Here is a 10,728-nt window from a genome sequence, read left to right as displayed (position 1 = left end):
AGTTTTTGCAACTAAAGAAATTAAAAATCACATAAGTTAAATTGAAAGGTAGATCTCCAAAAATTTCGAAAAGACCTACAAATTTGACTTTAAATCATATACGAATCAGTTTATTTATCCCAACGGAACACAAAAGATGCAGCACTCAGCATATTGAAAGACTAAAAACAAAAATAAATTGAAAAACTGAGAAATATCTCTGCTCTCTAAAAAAAAGAAAAGATTTTCTATTTTGTTGTCATTTTGTATTTCGGGATAGTTGACATATCCTGTCAAATTTAATTGTTCTACTTTTCCCATGTTTTGACAGTAAAGATCTGGAACGTCACATTATTATATGAGATAGGATAAGGACAAGAATTTAGTATTCTTCTCATCTACGCTACTGTTCGCTATACTCTCTAAATTTTCTTATCGTTTATACGCTACACTAAATTCAACAACAAAAATCTCTTCTGGTTTTCTAATGAAAAGTTTATTGGCGCAAAGCTTATCACCATCACCCATAACTTTGACATTCAGAGAATTGTAGTTTCCTATAAAGCTCAACTACTCACTTCTCGGTTAGTTCAGTTCAAAGACACTCTTATATCAGAAGGAAGTACTCGTATATTCTTCTCATTAAGGAAAACTTTTGAATTAGTATTATTGTTTATAAAATTTCAAGTTTGTTATTATTGCGGTGTGCAAAAAAAATTCCTAAAACATAAATAAATATTTTGAAAAACAAAATGTTGGTTAAACAAAAGGCACGTTATATTCTCGACTTAAATGCCGAAGAAAGAAATGAGTTCCTAAAATCCTTTGACATCGTCCTCAGTGATTGTGACGGTAAGTGTGCATGACTTAAGTGTAAGACATTTTTAAAGTGAAAGCCGGACTTCTAATTCTAATCACTGGCAATGATAAGTCATTTGTGACATGTGTTGTGAATGTCAATAACAATTCCAATCAATTATGACAGAAGAAATGGCATTTCTGTAGTTCATGTAAATCCATTATCTTTATTGTTTGCAATTCCATAAAAATACTTAACCTTGATGAATCAGCTGCTCGGGCTTCGAGTAGTAAGAAGGTCGTATCTTATGTACATAATAAAGGAAGAAAACAAACATAAATAAGCTTATGCCTACGACAATGAGTGAATTGCACTCGCTGGACGCATGGCAAATGTACCTAATTTTTTTATTTAAAAAAAAAATCCATCACTGTCAATTAAAAATAGCTTTGAAAAATTTCCGCCGATAAAATTAATTCATTCTTTTAGAAAACCGGTGACGAAATAAATTGTGAAAATAGATTTTTACCTTGCATGATCTTAGATAGTGAAAGACTGTTGACGAATAGGTTAGCTTGTAGACTCTGCTGTAGGTGAAACAAGTAGACTAGAAGGAACCTGCTATGATGGGGATGAGGATGATGATGGTGATGATTAATTGTTGTAATGTTAATGTCAATATTCGAATTCAAGGTTGTTGGTGTGTGAAATCGATTTTTCGGCTTTGGGAAGGTCAAATTTTTTGGCAAAATGCATCCTCTTGTAGTTTGTGCGGTTCTTCTTGAATAACTCTTTTTTAATGAGAATCTATAGCACGTGTCAAGTTTAGTTTAATATTATACTTAAGAATTTGTTATGTATTCATTCATACTGTTAGTGATTGTGCTTGTGCTTGACTAGACACCTCCTAATTTGCATACAGATTTTTGTTTTATATTTATTTTCTTAACAGGTGCCAACTTTGTGATTGTAATGAATGAATACGTAATTTTAATTATGTATGAACATTAAGATTAAAAGACCTGAATCATTCAATTATTAGTGATAGTCTTAACCGATAGATGAATCTTGAGCCATGTCTTTTTTCGAAATTTAATAAGTGTGAAGATATACGTTTTAAGATCTAAAAGTTCTAATACTTCTAACTTAAAGTATCCAGGTTTTAACAAAGTGATACTATTTTTTTTTAACAAAACACGTTTTGGCAATCCGGAGTCTTTTGAAATTGACTTTTGAAATTTGGCCTTAGCATGTTTTAAAAATTTGCATTTCCAAAAACAAAAATAAAACTTATTTGAAAAAAATAACATCACACAATTAACGGTATTTTAATTTTACTCTCTTGAAGTAACTCATTTGACATTTTAACTTGCTTTTATTCATTAAAAAAAATGTCTGCCACCCTCAAAATTATGACACGTCAAAGTATGTACAACGTCTCAAAAGTCTCCAACGTAATCATTTGGTCAGTCTAAATTTCTCGGATCCGTTTCCGTTTTCTCCGAAGGATAAACATTTTTTTTTATAAAAATTTCTCAATTCTGTTTTCAAACATCTGAGAACAGGGGCCCTACTATGTAACTTGATTCTACAATGAAATTGCTCGAATTCGAAAAATTAGTACTATGTATCTATTTGACTACTTTCGAACCAACGAGAATCGAATAGTTCTAGTAGTGCCAACTATATTCTTATGAACTTTCGAATAAACGAGGAACTAGGGAAAAGGTAACTCAAAAGTAGAATTCAAAACAAGAAAAATCGAAAATAATCACTGTACATCAAATGTGTTTGCGAGCAAAGTTTTTTTTTTTATCAAAGTGTAAGTAAAATGTAGAATATGAGTTCCATCTACCACCAAAATTACACCGGGAATTCGTGATTTTTACCAGAAATAGCATTTGGACCTTCGTTTCTCTTCTTCATTCATTTCAAAGCTCAACATCAGCGGGCACATGACATTTTCGAATGGAGTCAAAACGTCGGCAAGTATTTTTGATATGGTTTGCTGTGCAATTCCAGCGGTATTGCCACCACCGATTTGGTTTTGGTAACCTCAAGTTGCCAAAGAATCCAATGCTGCTGATAACTTAACAGCATTTTGTCTTCTTCGATTCGGATGATATGGTGTTAAGTAGAAACATAAATCTGTCTTTGGAAAGATGATAGCTCTTAATAAACTAAATCAAAAGTATATATTTTTCATTAAGAATGCGTTTAAATATTTTATCGTATATAAAGGGCACTTTTTTAAAAGCTATAGGAAAATTTTCTAAAAGAAACACATACAATTCAGAAAAATGCATGACATTTTTATTTGAATCGATAGTACGGTCCATATAATTTAATGTTTGAAGATTATTTCATGTAAATGTTGACCTTGATTGCCCCTCAAATGGTCCAACCGCTTAGTCCAATTTTGACATACTCTTTCCAACATTTCGGCCGGTATCTCACGAATAAATGCTTCAATGTTTTCGTTCAATCCGTCAATTGAATCGGGCTTGTTTGTTTAGGCATCAGCTTTAACATAGTCCCACAAAATATAGTTTAAAAGCGTTAACTCGCACAATCTATTCGGTTAATTGACAAGTCCCGAACCAGAAATAAGTCCATTGTTGCGCGTGCTGTGTGGCATGTGGCATCGTCTTCTTGAAAACACAGTTCCGTTACAATTCGCATCATCTGTGAAGAAGTACAGTTCAGCTTCAATGGGTCGATTAAACTGACTATGAAATGGAAGAAGCACGCGATGAACTTTCTTAACAGAGCACGCATTTTGGTAATGAAAATCAATAATTTGCAAGCACTATACGTTTGTAAACCTATTCATGGTTAAATTATAAACCAAATTGAAGATGTTTGATAGTGAAACAAAACACGAAACGTACGTCAGCTGTTTAAAAAAGTGTTGCCAAAAAGATAATAGCTTTAAAATCACCCTTTATATGTACAAATCTTTTCTCACTCAGCTCCAATATTTTGGAATTATCTCTAATTCTTCTATTATTTGCACGTACCGATCTTCATTTCCTTGCAAATTAAACCAAATTCCGCAGGTGTTCATTTTTGTAATAATTTTTCTTGTCCAAAAATTTGATGTTTTTTCTGTTTTGTTTTTAAAACTGTCAAACAACTCGATACTCGTTCAAAAGTAAATTTTTTTTAAAAACAAGTTGGTATAACCGGCGTCCTACGTAGAACGGTTTGAAAATTGAAAGTAGAATCGGAAATGAGTTTCGAATAGAATCAAAAGTAGAATCGAGTTACATAGCAGGGGCCCAGAAATTTTATGATTCGTTTTCTCAAAAATTCTCTATGGCACAAAATTAAAAAGAGGAATAGAAATGCAGAGATAATTTGATACTTCATTTATCACTACCTTCAGTTGGTCGTCCAAAATCTACAAAAAACATTATTGTCTACAAAACATTTCTCATGCCAGCTTTAAGTCAAACTCAACCCTTTTTTTCAGTTTTTACATTTGACCCTTTTACATAAAACATCAAATAGAATTGTGCAGAAAATAAATACATCGCAGTGTGAAAAGTTTAGCTTTTAGTTAAATGAAAAATTATGATAAGCTGTCATTTTGACATAAGTGGAACCGTCTTATCAAGGGAGATATTTCTTGTCTAACTTTCATTAAGTTGCCTTAGTTGTAGTACTCGTGGCATGATTTTTAGTGCGTTGGACTGTCATGCCAGAGTTTTTGGGTTTGATCCCTGCTTATGCCATCTAAAGTTTTTTTCACGGGTACTGCCTCTTGAGGGGAATTGACAAATTTTCTAAGAGTAATAATTCTTATCATGAAAAGTGCTTTCTAAATTAGTCGTTCGGATTCGGCTTGAAACTGTAGGTGGTCCTCTCCATTTCAGAGAACATTACTCGCACACAAGTGTGGTTGAGAGTCGTAAGTTACAAGGCCCTCATTCTCAACAGACTGTTGCGCCTATTACTTTTTTTTTATAGTTGGAAGGTGATTTTTGGCACTGGGTGCTCAGTCCATTATGTCGCCCAATGAATAGTAAATTTTTTTTTTTTGTATATCAATCTTCTGCTCTGTCAAACTGATTAAGAAAAATTTCAAAAATCTGAGAAATATACATACATACATACATAAGCTGGTCAACTATTAAACTTTACATTTCGATTCGCATTTTAAATCTACGAACGAAATTCTCTTGTTTTGGGAATCAAAGTCAGAAAGGTTTTCTGGTTATCAGATAAAAACGACATAAGTAAAGTTCTTTTATTCAAAAACAATAGCACAAACCATTTTGTACCTATGCACAATTATTTTGGGATAGACTTTTGATTCGGGGTGCAGATAGTTGCCCTCTAGTGATTGCATGTTTTATTTTCTGTTGCAGCAAATTCTATATTTACCCAAACATACATACATATGTACATAAATGTTATCAATTACAAAAATGTTCATACATATGTATGTATGTACATATGTACATAGGTTGATTATTGAAGTTAATGAAATAAATTGCAGTTTGATCGATAATTACAGAACTTCAAACATATGACAGTTGAAGAAGAGAGTTTCAAATTAATTTAAAGGTATTTCAAGGCTCTGTTTTGTTTGTTTTTTAAATAGAAAACTGCTAGCAAAATTATTAAAATAGGATTCCAGCATATAATGCCAGGGTAAGAGGTACTATTTTCCTTCTAGGTAATCAAATCACAAATGCCAAATGAGATGTCAGGTACCCATTACACATTTTTTTGGTTTTTAGTAGGTTAAAAGCTTAAAAAATATAGAGAACAGAACCAAATTATGGTAAAAGCGAAAGGCCATGTTTATAAATGAAATTTGATGACCCATTATTCCATTTGACTAACCAATGTTATTTATACACAATCCTATTTTCCAATTGGATTTTCTATAAATAAAATAAATCAATTTGTTTATTTTATATTTTAAATCTAGCAAAGGAAAATTTTTAATACTCTAGTTCATAACTTATGTCACTTCAGAAATTGTATTTGCTACCTGAACGTGTCTCCTTGAAATACCTTAGGTTGAATTCAGCCAATTTAAAACGCTTAAGAGTAATCCCAAATTCAACAAAAACAACTTTTTTTTATTTCAGCACACAGCACGAACTCTGTCAACAAAATTGGACATATATTAGATAAAACATTTAATATATGGCTATAATTTATTTGTATTACTTATACTTCTGCATTCTTAGAAATATAAACAACATTTCTTATAGAAATTCACAAAAAAAATAAATTTTTCAATTGAATTTCTGAATTGTTATTCTTTTACATGACAAAATGAATGACTACGAAATTTCTTGGAAATCTTCAATCCTCAACTGGCAATCCAAAAAGTCAATTTATAAATATATTCGTCCTAAAGAACCCACATTTTCCTGATTTTCCTTATGATAAGTAGTAAGAAAAAATTTAGACTCTTTTCAATCTTTTTAAATAAATTCAAAATTGTACACTTGGGCGTATACGTACTTTTTTGTTTATAAATATTTAAATGAAAACTTAGTTATACTTGATTATTTCTTGACTTTCAGCAAACACAGATCCTGTGTCTTCAAACTAAAAATTGATACAAATTAAATTTCCTTGCGTCAACGAGAACTTTCTTTTCAGGAATATATTTCAAAGAAAGCCATAAATTGCAGAAATGCATTTATTCAGTATTACTCATCACATCACCTAGAGTCGTTTAATCTCATTTTATTTGATTTTAATTTGTTATAACATTGTGCAAAGCAATTTAAAAGCTTCGTTTCTACAAAAAAAAATTATTTAGATCATCTATCAACGTTAATAATAATTTGTAGGTATAATTTAATTTTCGTAGTCTTTCTTTTTGCTCGTAAAATAAATTTGCACTTTAAACCGTTTTTATACTCACAACGAAATTGCATGATAGCCTTGATAAAATGATCGTTTACAAATTGAATAATTTGGTTTAAAATTCAATGGTTGTGTAGATAAACTACAGCTACACAGTAAAGATGATGCAGAAAATAGAATTATCTTAAAAAGCTTGCGTTGTGGCAGTTTGTACTTAAAAAGAATACCTAGGCAAGTTCATGGCCGTTGCAAATTTTGAGGGCCTTTTTCTAAAAAAAAGGACAACATTTGGTCACTTTTTATTTCATAAATATTTTACATATTAAATTTGAATCACAACACGAGTTATTAGTTCAGAGCAAGTTAGTAACCCTTCAAATTTTTACAACTAGCTTTATAGCATTTTTCAGAGCTAATTAAAGAACTAGTCTGACAAGTTATAAAATACATAGTTCATAGTATCCAAATGGTTGGCCTGCATTGGGAATTCCTTTTAATCTGATAAATTTTCAAAATACTCTTTAAACTTTATGAAGCCTAATGAACCTTGTCCAAACTATTTTTAACATTTTATCTATTTTTGATTCTTTTTGCAGGTGTCATCTGGATGTTGGCAGGTCCAATCCCAGGAGCTGGACATGTTATAAACCTTTTTTTGAAAGCTGGTAAAAAATACAAACTTATTTCAAACAACAGTTTGCGTCCTGACGAAGAGTATTTGAGTTTGTTAGCAGAAATGGGAGTTAAAGATATTGGCACTGTAAATATAATGTTTTCCAAACACCCATACACAATTATTTCACAGAGATTTTGTATTTTTTAGAATGATATTGTTCATCCAGTGAAGACAATTGGAAGATATTTACAAAAATACAAACCTGGCCAACCTGTTTACTCCATGGGATGTGATATATTCAACGAATATCTCCGAAAGTCAGGAATTGAAGTTCAAACTTTAGTAAGTTTTCTTTTTTTAAATAAAATCTGAGTTTTGATTTTAACTTTTGATTGTTTTAATTTTAAAGGAATCTCGAGATGATTGGACTTTTCAACTTCTCTCAAAATCATTGCAACCAGTTAAGCCAGTCGGTGCAGTTGTCTTCGACTTGAGTCTGAATATGACTTACGCAGGTCTAGTTCACGCTCAACAGCATTTAAAAAAGAATCCAAACACAGACTTTATTGTCGGCGCCACAGATGAACATGCTCCAGTATCCAAAGATTTGGTGGTTATTGGACCATCTGGATTTATTCAGCTTTTGAAAGAGAATACTGGCAAAGAGCCCATTGTTTTGGGCAAACCCGGTCCATTGTTGGGAAATTTCCTCAAAGAGCATTTTCAAATAAAAGATCCGAAACGTGCTATTTTCTTTGGAGACGCCTTGCAACAGGATATTAAATTTGGCATTTCATGTGGTTTTCAGACACTTCTGATGCTCTCTGGAGCAACAACAAAACAACAGATGCTTGCTCTGCCAGAAGAATTAAAACCAGACTATTATGCAAATGGTATTGAAGATTTGAAGGCATTATTTGAGCAACAAAAGTAGACTACTATCTAGATTAAGACCAAAAACAAAAACAAAACCAAACTACATTAATATTCGTACAAAACCACAGAGAAAGTATTTTTTAAATAAATGTTGAATGAATGATGTGAAGAAGGAAAACTATATTGTGTATGTAAAATTGTAAAATGAAACATAAAAGTGAATCTGTTAATTTTAGTTTATTATTATTTATTAAGCAAGAATAAATCTTACACAAATAGCTGTGCTTCATGTTGAATGTTAAAACAATTTTTGTGTTTAATTTTAAATAGAAAACTGCAAACAAATTTTAAAAAATAGGATTACAGCATATAAGGGCAGGATTAGAGGTACTATTTTTTTTCTAGGTATTCAAATGACAAATGCGAAAGTGAGATGTAATGTACCCTTTACATATTTGTTTGACTTTAAGCAGGTTGACAGCTTAAAAAATATAGAAAACACAACTAAATCATGATAAAAGCGAAAGGCCATGTTTATAAATTAAATTTGAAGAATCATTATTCCATTTGCCTAGCCAATGTTATTTTCACACAATCCTATTTTCCAATTGGAGTTTCTTTAAATAAAATAAATCAATTTATTTCGGTGTTCTATTGGGAAAAATAAATCATAGGGTTTATTGGCAAGTTTGGATTTCAAAAATATGTTTTCTTTTTCGAAGCCAAATTAATACAATATTGAAAAAAGGTTTTTTGAAACTACGTTGGTGATTTTTCTTGTTAAAGCAAATTGTGTAAGTGTATAACTGTCAAATTTTCATTCAAGTTTTTTTTTTGGTTTATGTACTTCAAAAAAAGAAAAAGTGCATATGTATGTATTTCAAAAACATCATCCATACTTGTTTTATTTTGAGAATTAAATACTTCAAATTTTTTTCTTAACAATGTTTCTGTGGTGGTCACCCTGTGACCTGAATACTAAGTAACAGCAGACTTTAATGTGACACCTAGATTTTATGTCTGTCAGAGACACGTGTCAACTAGAGTTTTTTGGCATTGGTGATAATCCAAGAAGAAACTGACAATCCAATAGAACCTGAATTATTAAATACTCAAAGCATATTTCAATTCAATAAGTATTTTAAATAAAACAACAACATTTTGGTGACGAGCGAAAAATGAACGAAACTGCGATGTCTAATATCAACCATATGTCGTCACAAACTTTCGGCAAATTAGGGTCTTTTCAGCCATCAATGGCCCGGAATAATTACAAAGAACGAATGGAGTTTTATTTTGAGGCCAATGGCATATCTAACTACGGATCAATGAGAGCAATATTTGTATTTTGTGTTGGGAAGCCTACATATGAGATAATCCGTTCTTTACTTACACCACAGTTTTTATAAACGAACTAAGCAAAAATGACATCAGTTAAACTGACAGATAAAATTTAAATTGGGCGCATTCACATCGCTAGTAATTACGTTGTCAAAATTCAACTATCTTTGTGAATGCAAAATTGCATTACAAAGCTAGTCAATCCGGAACTGTCATATTTATGACAAATACAAATATATAAAATAAGAAACATTTGTGTTTTCAGAACTTTAAATATATTTTTTTCTTTTTAAATTCAATTAAACTAAATTTAAGATAAAATATGATTGGTTTATATTGGTATTTAAATACCGAAAGACTCATTTCATTTTGAATACTTGTGTCCTTACCGAGCAGCTGATTGTGAAACGTCAAAACCAGTGTAAACTTACTTTGTAGTCGAAATTTGTACACTATGTCAGAAGGGGAAATTTTAACTACGTTTGTAGTTAGATTTAGCCAATCAGAATCCTTTGACTAGCTTATTGAATGCGACCATTAACATTACTACCAAGAATTTATGTTTTTGTAATTACTTTTACATCCTGAAAATTGTAACAGTACTTAACTAGAGTTGAATGTACTTTAACTGAATTTCAATTTTTATGGAGGAATGACATTTTAGCAGATTTGGAAAATAAAAGTTAAAATAAAATTACTCGAGTGTTGAAAGTTAAACGTTTTTTTTATTATTTAATGAACTAGAAATAATTTAAAATCACCTAAATGTCCAATACACCTTGATATGTTACCTCCTTTTTCGTAAGTATTTTAACTCAATTTAAATTTAAAATTGAATTCAATTGACAAATTGCTAAAGGGTGACAGTAAAGATAAACATTCAATTTCTTTGTCAATAGAATTATAATTTCCATATTCTTACCAACAACAAAAAATAGAACTTATAGCATCCTCATGTTTTATTTTTCACACTCAAAAATATCATTTAAACTATTTAAATAATTTTCTATGTAAAGTTCAAATGAAAATATGTAAGTTGAGGAAAGATCTCAGTAATTATACTTAGAGGCCGTTTCTATGAATATAGTTAATACAGTCAAACTTCTTTATAACGAACCTTCAAGGAGACAAAAATATGGTTCGTTATAAAGAAGTTTTATGAAAAATTCGTTATATAGATTTTTTTAACATTGCAAATGTTCTTCTATATGTATTTAAAAAAAAAGTATACAAAAAAACTCACTTTAAAAAAATATGTGTCTTTTTATTATTTAATTAA

At 30.6% G+C, this 10,728-nt stretch overlaps 1 protein-coding gene across 1 annotated transcript; it reads left to right on the top strand.

Annotated features, from left to right (window-relative positions):
* Positions 1-560: 560 nt before the first annotated feature.
* On the top strand, positions 561-8,415 carry LOC129947844 (uncharacterized). The gene is made up of 4 exons (XM_056058575.1): positions 561-831; positions 7,213-7,376; positions 7,440-7,574; positions 7,642-8,415. The coding sequence occupies exons 1-4, from the start codon at positions 732-734 to the stop codon at positions 8,164-8,166; spliced, it is 924 nt and encodes a 307-aa protein (XP_055914550.1). The 5' UTR covers positions 561-731; the 3' UTR covers positions 8,167-8,415.
* The last annotated feature ends 2,313 nt before the right edge of the window (positions 8,416-10,728 follow it).

This window comes from Eupeodes corollae, chromosome 2, assembly GCF_945859685.1.
Source record: "Eupeodes corollae chromosome 2, idEupCoro1.1, whole genome shotgun sequence".
Lineage (NCBI taxonomy): Eukaryota > Metazoa > Arthropoda > Insecta > Diptera > Syrphidae > Eupeodes > Eupeodes corollae.
This window is presented reverse-complemented; position numbering and strand designations above follow the sequence as displayed.